Source organism: Muscardinus avellanarius (genome assembly GCF_963383645.1).
Source record: "Muscardinus avellanarius genome assembly, chromosome: 1".
NCBI classification, from domain to species: domain Eukaryota; kingdom Metazoa; phylum Chordata; class Mammalia; order Rodentia; family Gliridae; genus Muscardinus; species Muscardinus avellanarius.
The window spans coordinates 176,068,793-176,095,063 of NC_137786.1; the positions used below are offsets into that span (position 1 = coordinate 176,068,793).

At 39.1% G+C, this 26,271-nt stretch overlaps 1 protein-coding gene across 1 annotated transcript in view; it reads right to left on the reverse strand.

Annotated features, from left to right (window-relative positions):
• The window catches only part of PGM2L1 (phosphoglucomutase 2 like 1), a gene marked incomplete at both ends in the record, with an annotated part of 68,921 nt that extends 43,626 nt beyond the window's left edge, over positions 1 to 25,295 (reverse strand). The window contains one exon of the mRNA XM_080703695.1: positions 25,185 to 25,295. Coding sequence (XP_080559821.1) covers positions 25,185 to 25,295 — 111 coding nt within the window. The remainder of the gene's footprint in view (positions 1 to 25,184) is intronic.
• Positions 25,296 to 26,271: the final 976 nt, after the last annotated feature.

A 26,271-nucleotide genomic window follows, 5' to 3' on the forward strand; every position in this document is an offset into this window, starting at 1 on the left:
TCCATTCAGATAATTAAATTGTTTGTGTTTTATTAAAAAATCTTTAAATTGCTATGATTTTAATAAATGATAACATGGCCTGTAATCCCAGTACTTGGGGGGATGAATAAAAGGATCACAGGTTTAAGGTCAGCATGCAATAACTTAGGGAGACCCTGTTTAAAAATTTAAGAAGTTGGGCGTGGTGGCGCACGCTTGTAATCCCAGCACTTAGGAGGCTGAGACATGAGGATCACACAGGTTTGAAGCCAGCCTCAGCTACTTAGTGAGGCTCTCAGCAACTTAGTGAGACCCTGTTTCCAAATAAAGTATAAAATAGGTCTGGGAGTATAGCCCGGAGGTAGAAAAGCCCCTGGGTTCCACCCCCAGTACCACCAAAGAAAAAAAAAATTGAGAAAAATTAAAAAGGGTTTGGAATATTGCTCAGAGGTATAAACACCTCTGGGTTCAATCTCCAGTATCAAAAAAAAAAATGATAAACTATAACATAAAGAGCTATACAACTATAGGCAAATTATTTTTAAATGCAATTTCCATGTAGAACTCAGATATAGTAAATGAAAACAAAATATATAGTGTTTTATACATAGTGTTCTAATTTGTAGAAAAATAAGTATTTATATATTTATATACCATACAGAAATATTCCATTCCAAAGAAACCTAAAAAAGAGTGATTACCTCTGAAGGAGATATCAAGGATGGGATCTATGTAGAAAAGTGACTTCTTGTCACTATCATGATTTACATTATGATGTGAGACTATAATGTGTGTGTGTATGTATGTGTGTGTATGTATGTGTGTGTGTATGTATGTGTGTATGTATGTGTATATATATATATATATATATATATATATATATATATATATATATATATACACATTGCAGGTCTGGGGATGGAACCCAGGGACATTCGACCTCCAGGCTACACCCCTGCCCTATTTTTTATTCTTTGTTTTGAAACCGGGTCTCACTGAGTTGCAGAGGGCCTCACTAAGTAGCTGAGGCTGTCCGCGAACTGCGATCCTCAGCCTCCCAAATGCTGGGATTACAAGCGTGCACCACCACACCCGGCTAAGAGTATATTTTTTAAAAGTGACTTTTTTTCCTTCTTGGTGCTGGGAACTGAACTCAGGAGCATTCTACCTCTGAGCAATACCCCCTGTCCTAATTAATTAGAGGGTTAATTTAATGGTACTGGGATTAAATCCAGAGTGTCCTACTTTTATCTATACTCCAGCCTATTTTACTTTTATTTTGAAACAAGGTCTCATGATTCTCCTGTCTCAGTCTGCCAAACTTTGGGTGGCATGTGCCACCACGCCAGACTTTTTTTTTGTTTTGAAACAGGGTCTCTCTAGGTTTCTGAGAGTCTCATTGAGTTGCTGAGCTGTCCTCAAACTTGCAATCTTCCTGTCTCAGCCTCCCAAGTACTGGGATTACAGTGTGTACCATCAGGCCCAGCTAAAAGTGATTTATTTTTATTTTACAGCCTCAGTATTGTTTGGATATTTTATGCAAATATTACCTTTTTTTTTTTTGGTGGTACTGGGGTTCTTGGAAGCCCTTCTACCTCCGGGCTACACTCCCAGCCCTATTTTATATTTGGAAACAGGGTCTCTTAAACCAGCGAGGCTGGCTCTGAACCAGCGCAATCTTCCTGTCTCCGCCTCCCAAGCACGGGGATTACAAGCATGCGCCACCACGCCCGGCTCATATTACTTATTTTTAATGGTAAAACTAGTTGGACATTCATGATGGCTGAGAAAAATCACTACGGTATAACTATGCCTTTCACCTTACACTCTGCCACTCTCCCACCCACAGAAAGTTAAGAAGATTTGAATCTATAAGACATATTTTGGAGCTTTCTCTGGATTTTTATTTATTTAGTTTTTGGTACTTAGGTTGAACCCAGGGGTATTCTACCTCCAAGCTACACCCTGAGCCCTTCTTAATGTTTTGTTTTAAAACAGGGTCTTGCTGAGTTGCTGAGATACTCACTAAGTTTCTGAGGCTGGTTTCTAATCTGCGATCCTCTTTTCTCAGCCTAGGTGTGTGCTACCATGCCCAGCTTAAATTTGCTCTTAACTAGCATATCTTAGAATCCTAATAATTTTAGTATCCCAAAGAAGTAATCCTGTAGAAAATGCTAAGAGATTTTAGTGACTACTAGCATTTCTATACTTCATCATGAATAAAGCTAGTTGATTAGTAAGAAATCAGTAAACTAAAGTACAGAATTAAAACCATGCATTATTTTTAAATTTTACCTGTATACCCAAAAATTTCCTTTAGGCTCTAATCCTATGGATTGCTGCAACTTTATATGGCTGAAATGAAGAAAAGAAAGTATCTTCTTACACAATACTCATGGAGTTTCATTTTTCCGTATCATAGAACCCTAAGGTCCAAATTCAAAGAGAATATGACAGTGATTAACAAGTGTTTCTTTTAACAAATGTGACCTGCAAACTTTCACAGATGTGAAGAAAGCTATATCCCAGGCCAAAATCATACCCACTCTGCCTGCCATCAAATGAAAGTATCAGCATTCACTTATGAAGGATCATTTTAGAATCACCAAAGCGTTTCTAAATCTACTGTGTTTATAATCAGGGACTTCCATATTATTTATGCATAATAAGTATAAATGCATATAAAAGTATGTAGAAAAAAGCAATCAAATTTGCCAATGAGCTTAACTGTCTTTATTCTACTTATTTTATAAACCTATTTTTATAATTCCTATACAACTTGAATCTACTTTTTTTTTTTTTTTTTGGTGGTACTTGGGGTGGAACCCAGAGGCTTTCTACCTCCAGGCTATACCTCACTAAGTTGCTAAGAGCCTCACTAAGTACCTGAGGCTGGCTTCGAACCTGCGCTATCCTCCTGTCTCAGCCTCCCAAGAGCAGGGATTACAAGTGTGCGCCACCACACCCGGCTGAATCTATTTTATTAACATTCTAGTACTAGACCTAACAACTTAAAAAGAGAGAAAATAGGAAACAGGGACTTGAGATAAATTAGTAAAACAGTGGAAGTTATGGGTGGAGAGAAGTGGGGAGGGGGAAGGAGGCTTGATGAAGGAAACAGTTCAAATAATGCGATGTCTATACATAAAGGTATCAGTGCCAATCTCTCCAACATGTATATGGAGAGCGGAATGGGGGTGATCTGGAGGGAATTACACCCAGTGCTGCAGGCATGTATGTCTGTAACACATTGAATCCCATTGTGATTTATAACTACAGTGCACCAATAAAAAGTATCATTTTTGAAATCTAAACCATGAACTCCATTACTTAGATTAGAACAGATCTAAAAGAAAATAATAAACATTAATGGTCCCAAATTCTAATATTATTATTCATCTAAAGGGGAGCCAAGATGCAAAATTAACTCAAATAAATCTAAAATTATAAAACTACAAATATTCTAAAATGTTACTGCCAAAGACTTATGCCTAAATAAAAAAATACTAATTTAGTGTGACTACAGAGAAAAAATAGTAAAGTTTATTTCTAAACAGAAGTTAAAATAGGAAACTGCAACCTGAAAATTGGGCTGGTGAGCACGGCTGACATTTACTTCTAAGGGTCAGCCAGCTTGATGATCCATTTCCGGAGTCCTGGAATAGAGTAGGTTTTCCAAATCAGCTGCTTCCTCACTAAGTCTAAAATATAGTCATGCTAAGCCAATCAGTGTTTTCCCATTTAAAGAATCTTCATGTAATTCTAAATTTAATTTGATAGGAATTAGCATAAATTGGCTTAGGTTAAAAAAGCTTGAATGACTATGCTTATATACAATGAGATGTACTTTAATAATTACATGAATTAATAAATACAGTCTCAACCTAGGAAATGAAGATGTTAATTACCCCCAAAATAGGAAATAAGCTTTGAAATATAGCATATTGCTATTAATTAAGTATAATATTGGATACATTGGTTGGTATAAAGGATAAATTTTCATTGTTAACTATTTTATTTTAAAACTTAAGTCTGCCTAGATAGTCATTAAAAAATACTGTAATTCTTCTCTAACAAAGCATACACATTAAAGTTAGGCACTGTGGCACATGCCTGCAATCCCAGTACTTGGGAGGCCAAGATAGGAGAATCACAGGTTCAAAGCCAGCCTCAGCAATTTAGTGAGACTCTCAGCAACTTAGTGAGACCATGTTTAAAAATAAAAATAAAAAGGGGTGGGAGTATAGGTGAAAGGCAGAATGCTCTGGGCTCAATTTCCTGTACCAAAAAAAAAAAAAAGCACATATAGTGAGCTGAATTTTACTGTTCAGTGACATAGCTAAACTTGTTTTTGTTAATCTTTAATAAAAATATTTTAAATTAAATATTTTCCATATAGGGTAGACAACATAAAACATTCCAAATGCTCACTGTCTTTCTTAGGTATCTGACACATCATACTCTTCATGACAAACGAAGGATCCAATTATTGGTCAACAGTTCAATGGATCATTACAGGGTACTGGAAAAGATCACTTAGCTGTGATTCTAGAAAGGTTGGCCCTGATCAAATTATTTGATCTCCTCCTGGACTTTTTCTTCCAAGCAGCGTGATGACTTTTCAGATGATCTTTTCAAGTTCTCTAAGTTTTCTAGTAAGCAATCTGTGAAACACTAAGTGTAATAAGTTCAAGGACTCCCGTCAGCACCATCTACAACTAGCTTTATGGCCCTGAACAGGTAATTTCACTCTAGTCTCCTTACTTGCAAAAATCAGGCATAATGTTTTAGTCTTCTTCCTGGGCACATGGCTAGAACATATTTCCAGTGTCTCTTGGAGCTAGATAAGACATATGACAGGGTTTGGATCAATGGGTAAGAGAAAGAGAGGTGCACCATTTCTAGGCCTTGCCCATAAAACCTTCCTCCCTGATCCTATTTCCCCCTTTACTTACTAAATAGAGAACTCTAAGTGCCTACAGGAGTCTGTAACAAAATGATGGAATAAAGGACTCCATGAAGTAAAAGGCCCTCTTCTTTATCTCCTATCCCCTGGGCCAACCTTAGACAATGTGAGCAAGCAATAAACTTTCATTGTTTAAACCAATTAAATTGTGGAATTCTTGTTACCACAGTTAGCTTGCACTACTTAATAGTTAGTATACAGAATGAAATATTTATACCCCCCCTCAAAACTTCATATAAGATGGTTGATTGAAAGAACTTGCTTCATTTTCTATGTTTATTTTTTCAATGCTTATGCAAAATCTTGGTTGGGCTTAGACCATGATGTTTTTAGTTTCTTTACAGACTAACTTCAAAGGCTTATATTCTTACTACATCTCTTCTTTCAAATAAACCTCCATTAAGCTTATTAATACAATTTAGGGTTTGAATTTAATCTGAAAATATCTCCCTCCTAGTTTCCAGTTTATATATACACACACATATATATACACACACATATATTTATGCATATATATTTAAAAAGAAAAGAGCCTTTAAAATTCAAATGGTTTGATTATTACAAACAAGTCTCACCTTGGAATCTAGTCAAGAACTCAACCTCTTAATTACTTTCTATTTATTTTCCTCCAATGAAATTTATTATTTAGCCAATAAAATACATCAATTTGTTTAAAAATTTTTTGTGTGGTACTGTGGATGGAACCATACATTACAGCCTAGTTACTGGCTATTTCTCTTCTGACTTTATAACCACATAACAAAGCTCTGGCCAATAGCATGAAAATGGAACTATGTTCCAGCTTCAGATCTTGCCTTGTAAAGGATTAAAGGTATAGTCTCCTAAGTCTTATCTCCCCTCCAATGGTCTGAGAAATATGAAAGCTAGGGCAGTCACCTAGGACCAGAAAGGAAAGTCACATATTGAGAAAGGAAGACACCCCACCACCCTGGACTACTCTGTCCTTTGAGTGTTGTGAAAGAAATGATCTTCTTTCTCCTTTAAGCCATCATATTATAGTCTTTGCTTGAGCTTAGACTGTGCCCTATGTAATATAGTAGGTAATGTTTGTACCCAATGTGAGATGAGGACTGAGTTTTCTGACAATCTTGCCCCAACCTTATGCTTTTTCTATACACTGAATTCCACCCATCGGCCCTTCTTCTTCTGCTTATCCTTATCCATTCTTCTCGCAATCCATACATTAAATCAACATTCATCAAAGCCCTTATTTTGCAAACTTCTTGAGGGAAATGGTTATGTGTTCTTGGTGTTCCATATGGTACCTATATTATACTTACAGTGTTACTCAAAAACTAGTATTAGAAAAAATTAACAAATGATAGTGGGAATTCCCTTAAAAATAGCAATCAATGATTCACATAGTGGGAGTATCTGTTAACAACAGACACCATTTCAACTTCTTTGTACTTATCCTGCATAATACCTTGTACACAGAAGATGTTTAACATGTGTCCACTGGTTATTATTCATAATAGTGGCAAAACAACCCTCTTCTTTCAGGAAAAGTAAATATTGGAGAAACAAAATTTTACCCATTCTTTTTTTGAGAAATAAAATTTTAGAATAAATCTAAATTACCACACAAATATAAGGACCCCTAAGAAATGAATTTCCTAAATAAAGGGACAAATAATTTCATGTTTTCTTTGAGGATTAAATATATACTTCATAAAATACACTCAAATATTTGTTATAATATATATATATTGTACTTTTGTGTGTGGTAGTGGGGACAGAACCCAAGGCTTCACACTTAAGTGCTCTACTATTGAGTGACTTCCTCTTTTAAGAGAAAAAAAAATCTTATTTTGAGACAAGATCTCGCTAGGTTGCCCAAGAGGGCCTTGAACTTGTGATCCTTTTGCCTCAGCCTCCCAAGTACCTGAGATTACAGGTTTGCAGCAACTTGCTTGGTTTATATTGTATTTAATTACTACTGTTTCTTTAGTACCAAGAACAGAGCTTGACACTCAGTGGTCATTCAATAAATGTTTTGTCTTAAATTAACTTTTAAAAAATACTTATTTATTAAGCACATACTATTTTCCAGGCGCAGGAGATACTATAGGGAACAAGAGGACATTCTTTTTACCTTCACAAAGCTCATCTGGTGAGGTATAAAGATATGCAAAATGGCGCTTACCACAAGAGAACATGAGTAAGTTCTGGGTGACAGAGGAGTACAGGAGGTAACTCTCTAGGTCCAGAATGGGTTGCAGGGCAGAGTGCAGAGCCAGGGAAAGCTACAGAGAGGTAGTACTAATTGAATCATAGAAAATTAATAGGATTGTCGAGGGAGAAGAGCAAGGAAGAATGTGGGAGCAGAGAGATAATGTGTTCAGTGTTAGACTGAGTATGAAATAAGATCGATACTCAGCATGTTAACTATTGCTTCCCTACCTGAGGAAATGAAAATCAAACCAAGATATCATTTTTCATCTAAAGATTTATTATGAGTGTTTAAAGTGAACAAGCCACATTCTGGGGAGGGTATGACTGGGTAGAAAACCACTCCAAACTTAGTGGCATAAATCAGCAGTCACTTGCTACCCACCGCACTTTCTGTGGGCTGGGGATTCAGATAGGGTACAGCCAAGACAACCTGTCTGGGTCTACAACGTCTGGAGCCTCCAGGGGAAGACTCAAAGACTGGGGGCTGGAATCGTCTCAAGGCTTGTTCACTCATACTTCTGGCAGCGGTGCTGTTGGCTGAGGGCAAACTGCTGTCAAATGGAACACCTACAGATGCTCTCTCTTGTGGCTTGGGCTTCTGCACCATGTTGGGTTCCAAGGGCAGGTTCCAAGAGCAAGCAAGCCATGTAGAAGCCATTCTACCATGTGTGCCCCAGCCCCAAAAGCCAGGCAGCTTTATTTCCACTGCCCTGTATTTGAGACAGTTATATGGTCCACCCAGGTTCTGGGAGAGGGAACATAGACCTCATCTTTCAAATGAGGACTACCAAAGTCACACAGGAAGAAGAGCCTGTGGGATAAAATAAATAAATAAATAGGTACAGCCATCTTTGAAAAATATAATCTGCCATAGAGAGACCATAATTGTTATAATATCTCAGATGATAATTCACTAATTTTATAAATATTGGGTATGGTGGTGCATGCCTGTAATCCCGGTACTTGGCAGGCTGAAACAGGAATATTTCAGGTTCAAGGACAGCCTCGGCAACTTAGTGAGACCCTGTTTCAAAATAAAGAATAAAAATATAGGGCTGGGAGTGTAGCTCAGAGGTAGAATGCACCCAAGTTCAACCCCCAGTATCATAAATAAATAAATAAATAAATAGGGGTTCAATATTGTCAATTTGAAAAATTGGGGTTAGGAATGTTCAACCTATAAAATCTATGCAAATGTTCCAAAATGAAAAACACCATAAACTGAAACACTTCTTACCCCAAGCATGTTGGATAAAGGATACTCAACCTGTGGCTTAATTCTATTTCTAGAAATTTATCCCAAGGTTATAATTATGGGTGCATGTTAAGATTTAATTAGAGCCAGGTGTGGTGGTCCACTCTTATAATCTCAGCCTTTGGAAGGCTGAGACAGGAGAATATTGGTTCACAGACAGCCTCAGTTACTTAGTGAGGCCCTTTACAACTCAGTGAGACACTGTTTCAAAATAAAGAATAAAAAATAGGGCTGGGGGTGTAGCTCAAAGGTAGAATACTCCTGGGTCCCATCCTCAGTACTGCAAAAAAAATTTTTTTATTATGGGAATATTCACTAAAGCAATGTTAACAAAATAACTGTAAGCAAACTACATGTTCAATATAAATCTAGTTAAATAAAAAGTATGATATAATAAAATCTTAAAATAATAAATAAAATCATATTAGAATTTTAATAATATGGGAAACACACATGATATTAGGGAGAAAGCATATAAAACCATATGTGCAGGTTAAGATCACAGTTTATTTTAGCCTTCTAGAGGGGACATACTAGAAATAAATTCTGGGAACCACTCCAGAAAATCTATGTGTAAACAGGCATATTTTGGAAAGAAATCCGGCAACACTGAAAAACACTGGATATTGGATAATGTGCCACACCTAACACTAAAATTATTTTTTGTATTTTTTTAAAAAAGATGTTGGCAGGCACATGTAGACTACATCTGGAAGACAAAGATAAACATTTGTTATACTGAAATGCCATCCAATCAAGCACTATGAACTTGCAGTTTATTACAATAAAACTTCCTACTGTGGAAGCACACTAAGCTCTGACTCTAAAAAAAGAATATTTCCTAAATTCTATAACAAGTATGTGGATCACTGAAATGGAATTGTATGGTTCAAAGTTGCAAATTATGAAGTCTTTTTTACTCAAAAGTAGGAAGGATCCCTCACAGAATATCAATTCACCAACCCATATATATATATATGGTTGTTGATATATACATGGGTGTAGCTTGGAGGTAGAATGCCCCTGGGTTCTATCCCTAGTACTGCCAAAATAAAAATTATATTTTTATAATATATAAGAATAATAAAATAAGAATACATGTCATTTTATATATAAGTTAGTAATATATAATTAATAATGTATATATTTTATATATTTTATTCATATATAAGTATACATATATAAGATAAGAATATATAATAAATAAAATATTATAAGATAATATAATAAATAAGATAATAAGATAAGATATATAATAAGAATATATATATGTGTGTGTGTATATATATATATTCTACCTCCAAGCTACACCCCAGCCCTATTTTCTTTTTTTTTTTTTTTTTTTTTTTTGGTGGTACTGGGGGTGGAACCCAGAGGCTTTCTACCTCCGGGCTATACTCCCAGACCTTTTTTATATTTTATTTGGAAACAGGGACTCACTAAGTAGCTGAGGCTGGCTTCGAACCCGTGCAATCCTCCTGTCTCAGCCTCCCAAACACGGGGATTACAAGTGTGCACCACTATGCCCGGCTTATTCTTTATTTTGAAACAGGGCCTCACTAAGTAGCTGATGATGGCTGTGAACCTGTGATCCTCCTGTCTCAGCCTCCCAAGTACTGGGATCACAAGTATGTACCACCGTACCTGGCTCACATTTTGTTTTAAAATTTTTTAACATCAATTTTACTCTTAAGTACAAAAGGTAAAAATAAGAATCACTTGAATGTTGGCTAAGTATTCTCAATTAATTAAATATAGGTCTTATCTATGACAGTTATATAGCTACTTGCTCCAACTTATAACTCATGTAAAAAGTAAGATAAATAAGATCTAATGAGTTTAAGGGCAAAATAAAATCATTTATTTATTTAATAAATATTTGCTGAGTAATATGTGCCAAATACTCTCAGACATACCTGTGAATTCCCTGCTCCACCTCAACACCAAACATGTGGTATCAATCCCAACATTAATCAATTATCTACTTCCCAACACTAATCAATTATCAATTGAATACTTTAATATTCAATTTAATTTAATTCTGACACTATCTACCCAAAGTTACCATCAGATACTTGAACTGAGAGCTTACAAGAACTTATTCCCACAAGTCTACCCCCATGTTAGATGCCAGCAACGGTTCCAGGCCCCCAGTATTTATGAACTGGCTACTAACCTCTCGGGTGGAATTCTGTTCAAAAGTTTGCTAGAACGGCTTACAGAACTTGGGAAACACTTGACTTGTGTTTCCTCTTTGATTATAAAGAATACAACTTAGGAACAGCCAAATGGAATAGATGGATAGGTCAGTGGGCGTCGGGGCAGGAGGCCTGAAGCCTCTGTTCTCTCTCCAGCACATCACCCTCTGGCTACTTGGATGTGTTCTCCTACTGGGAAGCATTCTGGATGGAGTTGTTCAAGAGTTGTTTCAGAGCTCTATTTCCCACCTCCCCCATAGGTCAGAGGTTGGTGGGTAAGCTAAATGGTCTAGTCCTCTAATTACTTGGTTATTCAGGTCAACAGCCATATTATAAGGGTATCTAGAGGCTCCACTAAGTCATTTCATTAGCTTAAATTCAGATGTGATCAAAACACAAAGCACAAAAACATCCCTAAAACTCAGGAAATTCCAAAGGCTTTAGAAACTCTGTTCCAGGAACTGAGAAAAGAATAAAAAAAAGATTTCCTATAATAACACACATTAAAAAAAAAATAGTTGGATGCTGTGGCACAAGCCTGTAATCCCAGCTACTAGAGAGGCTGAGGCAGGAGGATTGCAAAACTGAAGCCATCCTGGGGAGCAAGTTATCAAGAAATAAAATGAAAAGGGCTGGGGATCTATGTCATGGTAATGCACTTGCCTAGCATTTGTGAGGCCCCCGGGTCAATCCCCAGTACTGAAACAACAATATATATATTTTTTTTCTGCTTAAAGACAATCCTTAAAGTTAAGCAGCTCCTTTATTTTAAGAAAAATCACTTAAGCTGGGTGTGGTGGCGCACGCTTGCAGACAGGAGGATCGAGCAGGTTCGAAGCCAGCCGTGCTGGCTTAAGAGACCCTGTTTCCAAATAAAAAAAATATAAAAATAGGTCTGGGTGTGTAGCCAGGAGGTAGAAGGGCTTCCAGAAACCCCAGTACCACCAAAAAATAAAATAAATAAATAAATAAATAAATAAATAAATAGTTCACTACAAGATTTTCATAAATTAGTTGCTTAACAAAATGCAGATCAGAAATAAAATAACACAGCAAACAGTTTAAAATGTTCTCTAAGTAGCAATCTCATACTTTACAAAGATATTAAGTTCCATTTGTGGTTTCTATAAATTTGATTTATGCTTATACAAAATAAATGGCTTAACTACTCTCCCCTAAATATAAGTTTATATAACTATAAACAAAAATTTAAAAGTAAGAGTTGATAATATACAATTCAAGCAAACATGAATCTATTTTTTTTTTTTTGGTGCTGCAGATTGAACCAGGGCCTATACACACTAATCATATACTTAACCACTGAGGTCTTTACTCTCAGACCCAAATCTACCGTTGTAATTTGCATGAATTAAAAAAAAAAAAACTTGGCTTCAAGTTTGTATTCAGGCATCTTTCAAGTACTGTGTTTTTAATATTTTTCAGATCTTGTATAAAGGGAAAGTTAGAATAATATCAAGTATTGTTTGCCACTATATTATACCATTAAAAGGCAAAATACTATCCATATTTTCTCTACAACAGGAGTTTTAGAATTTTTCTGTACACTTTTTATAAGTTTATTAAGATAAAATTTAACATTTACATGGTAACAGTAAATATTATCCTTTCAATCATTCAATTTAGTGAGTTTGTACAAGTATGTTCAGTTGCATAAATGACACTACAATAAAGGTGGCTGTGCCAGGCATGGTGTACATCTGTAATCCCAGTACTTGGATGGCTGAGACAGGATGATCATGGGTTCAAAGCCAGCCTGGTGAGATCCTCAACTTAGTGAGATCCTCAAAAACTTTTAGCAAAACCCTCTTTCAAAATAAAATAAAGCTGAAGGTTTAGTGCAGGGGTAGAGCATCCCTGGTTCAAGCCCCAGTACCACATATACATGAAAAAGATGGTTGTGCTTAAAGTCAGCAATATTGTATTACACACTTGAAAATATGTTAATAGGGCAGATCTCGTGTTAAATGTTCTTTCCATAATAAAATAAAATTTTAAAATATACAACTCTATATACCTACAGATCTCTATCTCTTGATATATCTAGATAGAAAGTCTGTGTGTGTGTGTGTGTGTGTGTGTGTGTGTGTGTGTGTGTGTGTGTGACTGAGGATTGAACCCAGGGGCATTCTACCTCTATGCTATATTCTAGCCCTATTTCATTTTTTAGTTTGAAACAGGGTCTCACTAGGTTGCAGAGGGCCCCTCCAGGTTGCTGAAGCTGGCTGCAACCCTGCAATCCTCCTTCCTCTGCCTCCCAAGGGCTGGGATTACAGGTGTGCGCCACCGTATCCAGCTTGAGAGAGGTCTTTTAAAACCCATGTGTTGCCGGGCGTGGTGGCGCACGCTTGTAATCCCCGCGCTTGGGAGGCAGAGACAGGAGGATCGCGCAGGTTCGAAGACAGCCGCGCGCGCTGGCTTAGGAGACCCTGTTTCCAAAAATGAAAATGTAAAAAATAGGTCTGGGAGTGTAGCCCGGAGGTAGAAGGGCTTCCAGGAACCCCAGTACCACCAAAAAAAAAAAAAAAAAAAAAAAAAAACCCATGTGTTAAAGGTTTGGTCCCCAGAGGGGCACTAATGGAAGGCAGGGTATTATGGGAGGTCCATAAGTCGTTGGCATGTGCCCTTGAAGGGGATGTAAGCCTCCGGCATATTTCTTTCTCTCTCTCTCTCTCTCTCTCTCTCTCTCTCTCTCTCTCTCTCTCTCCCCCACCCCCTCTCTTTTCTTGGCCATGAAGTGAGTAATTTTGTTCCATCTTCTGCTCCTGCTGTGACGTGTTGCCTTGCCAAAGTGATGGGGCCAATGGATCATGGGCAAGAAGCTCCAAAACTATGAGCCAAAATAAGCCTTCTCTTTTCATAAGTTGATTATCGCGCATAAGTAGGTATTCAGAGATTAAGTGACATGAGAAAATTCTGAAGCAGAAGCACAAAATAAGAGACTTCCTAACAAGTTGGGTTCTGGTTAGCTGAAAACTAAAATGCTTTTATATCTGAGAAAGATAGTATTTTTAATTTATGATATTATAGTCTTCATATTATTTCAGGAATTAAATATGACAATTTCCATTTTTTTTGTAAGATGCAGTGCTTATTCAATTATTTAGTGTAAAACATGCTATGCAGGATTGGTGACACCATCCTGCTAGGTGTTTCCCTGCCTCTTCTCTACCAGTATAAATCATTTTCTCTATTAACTCCAAACACTAGAGGGCAGCAATCTCTGAAATAATTAGCAGTAATTCAGAAAGCAATTGACTAATGAAAAAAGATATTCCTTTAGTAAAATCTATATTAAATTACTAATATTTGAATAAAACACAACATATGGCCAGGCATGGTAGCACACATCTATAATCCCAGTACTTCAAAGACTGAGACAGGAGGATTGAAGGTTTGAGGCCAGACTCAGTAATTTAGAAGGGCCCTCTGTAGTTTAGTAAGACCCTGTTTCAAAATAAAAAATAAAATAGGGCTGAAGATGTAGCTCCGAGATAGAATGCCTTTGGGTTCAACTCCTAGTATCCCCCCCACCCATGCACACATATAACAAATGTAATAAATGAAATAAAAACAATGAAACAAGTCAGTCTTTTTATCTACCTTTTTATATAAAAATAATCTATTTTTATTATTATTCAAGGAGAAACCATGAAAATCTGAATGAATATAGTAATTTTTGTAGTACTGGGGATGGACCCTAGGAGCTTTCTACCTCTGGGCTATACTATTAGACATAAGTTGCTGAGAGTCTCATTAAGTAGCTGAGGCTGACTTCAAACCTGCATGATCCTCCTGTCTCAGTCTCCCAATTACTGGGATTACAAGCGTGCACCACCAGGCCTGGATATAATATAGTAATAGTTACATTTTTTTGTTAATTCAATATATCTTACAAGTAAAATCTGGAAGAAGCAAATGATAATAAATTCTTTTTTGGAGTGTGTGTGTGTGTGTGTGCGCGCGCGCGCGTGTGTGTGTGTGTGTGTGTGTGTGTTTACTGGAGATTGAACACAGAGGTATTCTACTTCTGAGCTACACCCTAGCCCTTATTTATTTATTTATTTATTTATTTATTTATTTATTTATTTATTATTTTTGTGGTACAGGGCATGAAATCCAGGGGCATTCTGCCTCTGAGCTACACCTCCAGCCTTATTTTTTATTCTTTTTTTTTTTTTTTTTTTTTTGTAACAGGGTCTCACTGAGTTGCAAAGAGCCTCACTAAGTAGTAGCTGAGGCTATCCATGAACCGCAATCCTCCTATCTCAACCTTGAAATGCTGGGATTACAAGTGTGAGCCACCATGCCTAGCTTAAAAAAAAATTTATTTTTAATGGTCTCTCACTAAGTTGCTGAGGGCCTCACTAAGTTGCAGAGGCTAGCTTTGAACCTATGATCCTCCTGTCTCAGAGTCCCAAGTACTAGGGTTATAGTTATGTGCCACCATGTCCAGCAGTAAATTCTTTTTTATTAGAGTCTCCATATTTTCTGATTTTTAAAATAAGAGATAGGGAAAATAATTCTAGAACAGAGATATATCCAAATAGATTTTCTAATGGCCTTGTAGGAAACTTAAAGGAACTAAATAAAAATCCTTTCTGAAAGATAAAATAAGGCAATGAAAGTCCTCAAATGATAAGCAGAAATAGCCAGTCTTACCTATTTTGAAAACTGCCAGTTGAGGAAGAAAGTACTTTCAAATATGAATCTCTTCCTTTTTAAATTTATACACAGAAAATAAAACTATTTTTAGAGCTTTTAGGTTTACAGAAAATCAAACAAGATAGTACAGGGTGAGGTATATTTGTTATAACTGATCCAGTATGGTGGGGCGTGGTGGTATGCACAACCTATAATCCCAGCAGTTGAGAGGCTGACACAGGAGGATCACAGAGTTGATGCCAGCAGTATGCAGTAATTTAGTGAAACCATATTTCAAAGTAAAAAGTAAAATAGGGCTGAGGGTGTAGCTCAGAGGTAGAAAATCTCTGAGCTTTGGGTTCAATCCCTAGTAACACACACACACACACACACACACACACACACACACACACACACATACACACACGGCTCAATATGGATATACTCTTATTAAAATACATAGATGGCATTAGGGTTCAGTCTTTGTGTTTAAAGTTCACACTTTGCCGGGCGTGGTGGCGCACGCTTGTAATCCCTGCGCTTGGGAGGCGGAGACAGGAGGATCACGCAGGTTCGAAGCCAGCCGCGCGCACTGGCTTAGGAGACCCTGTTTCTAAATAAAAATATAAAAATAGGTCTGGGAGTGTAGCCCAGAGGTAGAAGGGCTTCCAGGAACCCCAGTACCACCAAAAAAAAAAAAAAAGTTCACACTTTGTGTTTGGATGATTATGTAAGGACATGCACCCACCACCACTGCACTACACAGAACAGATTTACTGCCCTAACGATCCCTTGTACTATACCTACTCCTCCTTTCTTTAACTGTTCCCTTGACTCCCTAGTAACTACTGATCTCTTTACTGTCTTTATAGATTTACCAAAATTTTCCAGAATGACATGCAGTTGAATACTTAAGAGTGTGCAGATTTTTTTGCACCTGCTTCTTTCAATAAGCCATCTGCACTTAGCACTTCTCTAGGTCTTCATGGCTTGGGAACCCATTTCTTTTTATCACTAAATAATCTGCCACTGCATGAATATGCCCGATTTGTTTAAGGGTATCTTGGTTGATTCCAGGTTCAAGGATTTTTTTTTATTTGAAAAAATAAAAGACAAGGGTCTTAGTTCAAGATGAAGACTCGAATACTTGTCCCCTCTACATTTTGTTCTTAGCAAAATTAGATCTTATCTACAACATGGATGGACCGTGAGGACATTATGTTAGAAATAAACCAGTCACAAAAAAGACAAGTACTGCATGTTTCCACTTATATGAAATACACAGAGTAATCGAATTAGTTGAAACAGAAAGTAGAGCGGTGGTTGCCAGGGGGAGGGAAAGAGGAAATGGGGCCTGTTTCATGGGTATAGTTTCAGTTTAATAAGATGAAAAAATTCTGGAGATCTGTTACACAGCAATGTGAATATCCTTAAAAACTAATGAACTATACACCTAAAAATGGTCAAGATGGTAACATTCATGTTATGTGTCTTCTATCACAATAAAAATTAAATCTTGAGCTTTGTCTTCCACTAGTTGATCCTAAATGTTGAAAATTATGTAATTGCTATGTATTATGGTTTAGATCTGGAATGTTCCTCCAAAACTCATGGGGAAGACTCAATCAGCAATGCAACCACATCCAGAGGTGGGGCTTTGGGGGGAGTGATTGGAACATGAGGGCTCTAACTTTATCTGTGGATCCATCTATTTGATGGATTAATAATTTGAACGGATTGCCATTACAGGAGGTAGAAACTGTTGGCAGGTTAAGGCATGGTTGGAGAAAGTGGATCATGAGGGGGCATGGCTTGTTCCTGGGCCCTTTCTTTTTTCTCTCTCTCCTTTTTCCTTCCCTTCCTTCCTTCCTTCCTTCCTTCCCTTGTGTGGAGCTGTGCCGCCTTCCCCTGCCACACCCTCTGCCATGATGCTCTGCCTCACCTCAGACCCAAAGCAATGGAACCAAGTTACCATGGACTGAAACCTCTGAAACCATGAGTCAAATAAACCTTTCTTCCTTGAAGCTATTTGTCAGGCATTTTGGTCACAGTGACTGATATACTAGGTTAAGACCATATAAATATTGTTCATTTTAGACCCTAGTAATGGGCTCATATTAAGCTTTTTTCCTCTTGATGTACACTTTGTATCACCTGAAGGTATTGAAATCAAATGGATTTTTTCTTCAGGTCTATCAATTAATTATTCAGAATCATGCCCTGTTTTAGTTTGCTTCATTTTGGGACCATAACTTACTTACTCCGGTCTGTTCTTCGTGTGTATGTAGTGTAGGGATGGAACCCAGGGCCTCACCCACACTAGGCGAGTGCTCTACCACTGAGCTACACCCCGCACACCAGCCCTCTCATTCCTTCTTGCTTAGTCAGGTCTGCCCTCCCTGCCTCTACTGCCATTTCTTCAGTAATGCTTTTCTTTTATTGTTGACAGAAAAAACATGCCATCTTCACCCTATCACTAACATCTTCCAGCTGTTTACTAACAGTCTCATAAGTGCTGCATACTTTTTCAAGACATATTTCTTGAAGCCCAGTGGGGGTCTAGTACACCAATGTCAACTAGGATTTTTAACACTGGTCTCCTGGAGAGTTAATTCATGTCAAATATCTCTCATATTTCCTACTTCCTTTTGCTGTGTTTCTTCAACTTTAATTTTTACATTTTTCATTGCATATGGCAGGGGTGAAGGTGCGATCACTTTTTATTCTTGATTTTCCACCACTACCTCTTGTTTCCTGTTGTTTTTTTCATAGTATCTTTTCTTACTTGATGGAATAGTAGAAAATGTTAAGTTCCTTTGTTCCCTGATTTAATTTTTGTGTGTGCTCACTGCTTCATCTTATTTTTTTCATATAAATTGTTTTCTTCTTATAGCTTGATCCTTAGTTATTGATATCCATGGATTTTGGGGGAAGCCAGCATGGGTTCTCTCAGTTTTTGTACATAGAGTTATGCTTTTTGCCAGTCTCCTCTAAAACAGAATGGCCATTTGGGAGGTCTGTTTGTTGATTTATTGTTCTGAAAACTTTGCTCACACTCACTATATTGTTTAAGCTTTCAAAAGAATAACTAAAATACTAATAAGATAACTTGAGAAATTTAGGAGGTGCTACTTTGGATTTGGTTTGTCTCCGGGGGTTCATTTTAAGGTGATGGAAACTTTAAGAGGTGGGGCTAGTGGGCAGTGACTGGGTTGTTGTAGGTACTGCCCTGGGAGGGGGATGCTGGTCTTGTGGAGTAAGTTATTATTATTATTATTTTTATTTTTTATTTTTTTGGTGGTACTGGGGTTCCTGGAAGCCCTTCTACCTCCGGGCTACACTCCCAGATCTATTTTTACATTTTTATTTGGAAACTGGGTCTCCTAAGCCAGCGCGCGCGGCTGGCTTCGAACCTACGCGATCCTCCTGTCTCTGCCTCCCAAGCGCGGGGATTACAAGCATGCGCCACCATGCCCAGCTTGTAAATTATTATTAAAACAAAACAAATGAAGATTTCCTATCTTAACCTGTGGCCGTGATGCCATCAGCCACGAGGCCTTACAAATAGGACCACTTGATAGTAAATTTTCAGTCTCTAAAACTGTGAGTTAAATAAAGTTTTTTTCTGTATATATTACCCAGTCTCATATATGCATTGTGGCAACATAAAATGAACTAATGAAGAATATAGAAAGAGTAATGTAATTGAGCTCTCATTTTTATAGCATGGTCATATATTTGACAGATAATATCTAAAGCCTTAAAAAATTAAGAAAGAGCAGGATCAGCATATATTGTCTTTTCATGGTAAGTGCAAAAATAACTAATAAACTGTTAAAAACTGGTATCTAAGCAGCAAACCAGAGAAGAAAAGAAGCAATTAGTAGCACTGCTTTCTGTTATTATCCCTCTGCACTATCTTCTTAAAATCTCAAGCATGTGTTTATTCAAAATAAATGAAAATAGAGCCGGGCGTGGTGGTGCATGTTTGTAATCCCAGCATTCGGAAGGCTAAAACCGGCGGATTAAGGTTCACGGACAGCGTTAGCTACATAGTGAGGCCCTTTGCAATCAGTAAGATTCTGTTTCAAAATTAAAAGGACTAAAAAATAGGGCTGGGGGTGTAGCTTGGAGATAGAATGGCCTTGGATTCCATCCCCAGTACCACAATAAATAAATAAATAAATAAATAAATAAATAAATAGCCGGGCGTGGTGGCGCACGCTTGTAATCCCCGCGCTTGGGAGGCAGAGACAGGAGGATCGCGCAGGTTCGAAGCCAGCCGCGCGCACTGGCTTAGGAGACCCTGTTTCCAAATAAAAATGTAAAAATAGGTCTGGGAGTGTAGCCCGGAGGTAGAAGGGCTTCCAGGAACCCCAGTACCACCAAATAAATAAATAAATAAATATAAAAATAAAATGATGGAAATTGAGGTAAAATGTTAAGAAATTTGGAAATAAAAATAAAAAAATAATTTTAATTGTAAGAAAGAAAATTTCAAATACTTTTTTATATATACTAAACTTCTTGGACAATGGAAGAATATTATTACCAAGAAGACCAAAACAATTGTTGAGTAGGTCTTTAGAAAAAATTCCATAACAATTTATTCTGTGGATATTATACCCACCTATATTTATAAAAGCCAATAAAATTATTTAATGAGGTCCTTGAAACTTGATTCATGAAATCACTATGATTTATTAAATATTCAATTTACAAAGTCTATTACTAAAAAGTAGAATAAAAATCACATAACCTAAGTTCTGGTCCCAAATCTTCCACTCAAAAGCCATGTATCCAGGAGTAAGTAGTTTTCCTTTTCTGAGCCTGTTTCTTTGTTTGTGAAATGGGATAACTACCACCTGTCTATGACACTGGGTTTCTGTGAATATCAAATGAGAATTTGAACATTATATAATGGTTGAAACACTATACAAAGAAGTTCAAGGAATAAGGACAAACATTTCCCAAAATTAATAAAGCCATATGTCCTCTCTACTCTTCACTGAGTAAATGCCAAATTAAATAAGGTATTAGAAAAATTTTTATAAACTAGTATCATAAAAATTGGATTGAACTAGGTGGCAGATCCAAACCTTGTCCGCTTTCTACAAAAAGATAATTTCCACAACTTTTTTTTTTTTTTTTCTTTTGGTGGTACTGGGGTGGAACCCAGGGGCTTTTCTACCTCCGGGCTATACTCTCAGACCTATTTTCTATTTTATTTGGAAACAGGGTTTCACTAAGTTGCTGAGAGCCTCACTAAGTAGCTGAGGCTGGCTTTGAACCTGTGCGATTCTCCTGTCTCAGCCTCCCAAGCGTGGGGATTACAAGCGTGCGCCACCACGCCCAGCTTACCTCTAGCCCTTTAAATTTTTTTTTTTTTTTTGAAACAGGGACTCACTAACTTGCTGAGTCTAACCTTGAATCTATGATTCTCCTGTCTCTGCTTCCTAAATTACTGGGATTATAGGTGTGCATCACCATGCCTGGCTAATTTCCACAAATTCTTTGGGTCTCTACACAATAAAATTGGACTATAACACCTTTGCAGAGACACTTCATGGATGTTCCATCATATAATGACTTAAAAGCAAATTTGTTCACTGCCTTTTTTATTTGGGCTACATTTTGTTTGAGAAAAATACTTCTGTTGTTAGGTGTTTGAAAATCACTGGCTTATCGTGAAGTCTTTTATTTTCAGGATTTTTATGAATCTAACTTGTTTTTTTTTTTTTTTTTGGTGGTGCTGGGGTTCCTGGAAGCCCTTCTACCTCAGGGCTACACTCCCAGACCTATTTTATTTTTTGGAAACAGGGTCTCCTAAGCCAGTGAAGCTGGCTTCGAACCTGCGCGATCCTCCTGTCTCCGCCTCCCAAGCGCGGGGATTACAAGCGCGCGCCACCACGCCCGGCAGTCTAACTTGTTTTAAACTTAATATTCTACTTGTTCTCAGCACAGACCTACAATCTGAGACCAGTGTGTTCTACTATTTCTTAAAATGCCATGGCCAATTTCAGCCTCCACACTATTGTCAGTATACAGGAAATTTAACACCTTAGCTGCAAAAAGCGTTGTCAGTGCTTAATACCTTGGATATATAACTGCTTTCAAAGAGTTAAAATTCACAGTAGATCAGAAACAGGATGCAATTATCATGTTAAAGAGAACCTGGCTTCTAGGCCAGCACAACTTGTCTGTAATTTGACAATGCATGAAAGCGCTGAAAGAAAGAAGTAGGAAGGAGGTAAGAGTCTTAGCTCTAGAACACAGAAGGAGCGCACTATGTTGGAAAAGGTTTCTCTGCACTGCCTGGAGGAGGAACGCCAGGATCCATGGACTTACTGGGTTCTAGTGGTAGGATATCCCATCACAGAGAGGGAGGTATTTACACCTTACAAGCCAATGCTGTTAAATGCTCAGATCATATATCTGAATCACTCTGATTTGGTTTCACAATTACTAAAAACCTTCTGATTCTTTGGCTTCCCTTATGGAGCATCTAGAAAATGCCCTGGCTAGAAACAAAGCACTTAGCTATTACATCTGTGCCATAAATTAACAAAATAGCCTTTTAGTATAGGACATTAGTTTCTGTGACCTTGATTAGAGTGAATCCTTCCTTTGACAAGGTAAGCTAACACATCAGACTGAAGGCTGGGAATCAGGAGGTCAGGTCCTAGACTGGTGAATTCACCAACAGAAAGCCACTCCATGGAAACTATATGGGTACCCCAGATTTTTCCAGTAAACCTCATCTTCTTGCACTATTGTGTGTGTGTGTGGGGGGGTATTGGGGATGGAACCCAGGGGCATTCTACCTCCGAGCCTATTTTTATTCTTTATTTTAAGCAGGGTCTCACTGAGTTGCAAAGGGCCTCACTAAGTAGCTGAGGCTGTCTGAAAACCATGATCCTCTTGTCTCAGCCTCCCAAATGCTGGGATTACAAGCGTGCACCACCACACCTGGCTTCTCTTGAACGATTTTATTTTTTCTTTTCCTATGTGTATATAGTGTGTGTGTGTGTGTGTGTGTGTGTGTGTGTGTGTGTGTGTGTGTTTTATTGGGGATTGAACCCAGGGGCATTCTACCTTCAAGCCACAACTCCAGGACTTTTTATTTTTTTATTTTTTAAACAATATCTCACTAGGTTGCTGAGAGTCTTGCTAAGTTACTAAGATTGGTCTCAAATCTGCAATCCTCCTGTCTCAGCCTCCCAGGTACTGAGATTACAGGAATGCACCACCATACCAGGCTTATCATTATCTTTTTTTTTTTTTCTTTTCCAGTACTGAGGATGGAACCCAGGGGCATTCTACCTCCGAGCTACACCCCCAGCCCTATTTTTTAATTCTTTTTTTTTTTTTTGAAACAGGGTCTCACTAAGTACCTGAAGCTGTCTGCGAATTGCAATCCTCCTGTCTCAGCCTCCCAAATGCTGGGATTACAAGCGTGCGCCACTACGCCCAGCATCATTATCTTTTTAAGTATGCTTTTATTTGTTTGAGGTAACTAAATACATACTAAAGCCCTTCTAAGACCTGATTTTCAGCTATCTTTCCAAAAATTTCTCTATATGCACTTTAAGCTAGAGCAAAAACAAATGTGTTAAGTACACAAATTAAAGTTCCAATTTCTCTACTTGTCACAGTCCTCTCCACCTTGGACGGTCTAAAGTTTAATCCACAAATTTCAATACATATAACTTTTTTCATTAATATTTTTCAAAGTACACAACCCATCAGGCTAAAATGAGTGATTTTGGTAACCAAGGAAAATAGCAAATTGCCCTGAAATAAATTTATAACTTATTACATGCCTCACCTGAGTCATGAATAATCAGCAATATTTGACAGGTTCCATTTTTAACTACCTTAATATTAATAAGTGTTAAACTCATTTTCTCTACATTAAAAGACTATATGTGCTGTCAACATGTAATGAAACCAATGATGTAAATCTAATTTATTATTTTACACTTCTGTATTCTAAATTTTAGTGCCCTAGGACTTAGCTTAGCTAACTTAAATTATTTTATCCATTAAGAAATGAATCCATACATTTGTTATTTTTATTAATAATAAAATTTATTTAAATCGATTTCTCTATTAAAGGCACTTAATACTCCTTGTGTTATATTTGTAAACCTTTGGTTTATTTTCCTTTCTATATTCTTTGACGGTCTAATCTATATCTACTTCATCTTTCTATCTCCCACAGGTTTTCAGTCAGTGACCTGTAAGTAGAGGAGACTTGAAAGACAGATTTAGACTTTCCCCACCACTTTAAGTAAATGTGCGGTTCATTCTTTTTATATGTATTCCATCTTCTCATAAAATCTTCCTTGACCTTTCCAGTCCACAGACCACTCCCAGTTTTGACCTTCTAAAAGAACTATCTGCCTGTAAGCCATTTAATCACCATCAAAACTATTTGAAACTATCTTTTTATGTGTATTTTATGCTTTTTAATATTTCGGTATATCTCAACAGTATCTAGGCATAGCATAGATAATTACTAAATGTTAACCAATCTTTATAAAATTAATCAGGGCATTCATTCAGGCACTGAAAGAGAAAGACCCACTACTCTAGTCCACAGACTAGCAGCATTGGTATCCCTGGGAACTCACTCACAGGCCCCACCCCAGGTCTTGAGTCAGAATCTGCACTTAGAGAACCCCAGTTTATCTGTAAGCACTTTAAGGTTTGAGAAGCACTGTTTAGACTCTAGAAGAACTAGAATGTACAAGATGCATATGACCAAGCAACACCAAATACCGCACTGCAATTTCTTATCTGTTGGTCTTCATCTGCTAACTGAAGGTTGCTGAGGACAGGGACCCTTTCTACCTTCTCCACCACTTGTATCTCTTGACCTCAATAAAGCCCAGAACATTACCCGATTACCTAGGGCTCAGGGTTTTTTTTTTCCCCCCTCCCTGTTTACTTGTTTTTGTGTGTTTTCTTTTGCTGAATGCACGAAGGACTGAAGAAAGTAAAATTAAAACTTTCTCAGAAAGAAAATCCTTTAGAAATTGTTTCATACAACATAATTTTACAAACTGCAATATAAACTCCTTAATTTGGTATTAATAATTCAATTGTAAAATATGTTGCCTTCTCCAGCAAATGTATTTTACACACTAGACAAAGCCACAGCTTGAGTTTGTGTCCTCTGTTGCAGCTTCCAAGGGCCTGTTTTATAAATGAGATAGCTGTATTTAAATTCTGGTTTTCATAAATCCATTCCATCCGCCTGCACAAGACAGGAGGAGAGCAGAGGAGGGGTTAGGCAAAACCAGTTCTGTATCAGGGGTACCATATGTAATCCAGAAAACACCATCTTTTGAATAGAATACTTCCAGAAAAAAATACTGCCAGCAAGGGAAAGAAATAACATTTAGGAGAACCCCTGCCTTTCTCAAGAGCAAAAGGTGATACTACAGAACACCAGGGTGTGATAAAGACCTGTGACTACCTAGTGACAGAAGGTGGAAACGCACCAGACCGGTACCAAAGCGGAAAGCCGTTAGAAACGCCCTAGAAGGCTGCCAGAAACCACTTTCAGGTTTGCAGAGAAGGAAGTCAGGGGGGAAAGGGGAAAGGAAATAGCTCTGTGAAGGATACCACTTGCCATGATGCTGATTATTTTTGAGAACGAGAGATGACATGCACTGGACGGGAAGAGGGCGAGAGGGGAGGAAGAAGGCTTGCATTCAGCGCACTGCAAAAGGAAGCGGCTGCAGAGGACCCTGCCCAGCCCAGGCAGCCCGAGGGAGGCAGCCCGGGCTTGGGGGTGGCGACGCCGCCCCGCTGGCCCCGCGGCGGCCGGAGCCCTCTCCTCTGCAGCCCGCGGAGCCCGGGCGGGCGCCGGGAAGGGCGGCGGGAGGAGGGCTTGGATGCCAGCTCACCCGGTACCCACCTTGTCCCAGCGGAGCCACTGCCCGACCGCTGTGTCCAGCTGAGGGTCGCCGGTGCGGTAGGGGGCGTGGAGCAGGTTGGAGTTCAGGTCTCCCTCTGCGTTTTCAGCCATGGCAGGCAGGCTGCGGTGTGGGCCTGAGCAGCCGGCGAGGACACGGAACTGGGGGTCTGGGTGCGCTCACCAGAACGCGGGCGCCCCCTCCTCGCCACAGGGCACCGGAGACCAGCCGCAGGTGAGTGCCAGCGCCTGCCGCGCCTTGAAGGAGCCGCGAGAGAGGGCGGAGACGGCGGCCGGCGCCCCTGCGGTCCAGGTCCCGCCTCAGGGCCGACTGACCGCGGCGGGCGTGCGACCGGAGAACAACAACAGTCCCAGATGTCTGGGTCCTGGCCGCCGCCGCCCTCGCCGCCGAGGCCCCGCCCCGCCGAGGCCCCGCCCCCTCATTTGAATCCCCGAGGCCGGAGGCGCGAGCCCGGGAGCGCGCTCCCGACGCCTCCGCAGCCGCTCAGTTACACTCCGCCGGGGCGGTGAGGAAATGGTGCGCGGCTCTTTATGTTTTAATTTGCCTTTCGCCCGGCGTCTTCTCCTGGTTACCATCCCCACACTCCCACGCGTCTCTTTCCGGCGATCTGCTGTCACAGACACCACTGGCGGCGCGCCTTTCTAGCCCCGCGCGCGCGCGCGTCCGGGCCGGCTGGCGGGCGCGCGCACAGGTCCCCTGCCCGGCCTCGGGGCACGCGCCTGCGGGTCCGCGCGCGGCCTCACGGGAGTCGTAGTTCTCTCTGCAGAGACCGCCGGGCTGCTCCAGGCTCCCGCGCTCTCTCCCTTTCCTCAGAGGGATGCGTTGGGCCTCGAGGCTGCTCCTCTGCAGCACTCTCGGCGCCTGATAGGCGCCGCTTTGTGCTTGTGGCGTCAAGCTAAACTAAACAAGGAATGTCCTAGTAAGGTAGCAATGAGTAGCCACTTGGTGCTTTTCTGTGTCCGAATGGCGATCTGTCGCTTCAGCCATCCTGTGAGGTAGGTGGGTGGCATCCATGCCCATTTCACACACAAAGAGGAAATTGAGAGCCAAGTCGAATTTCCTAAGAGG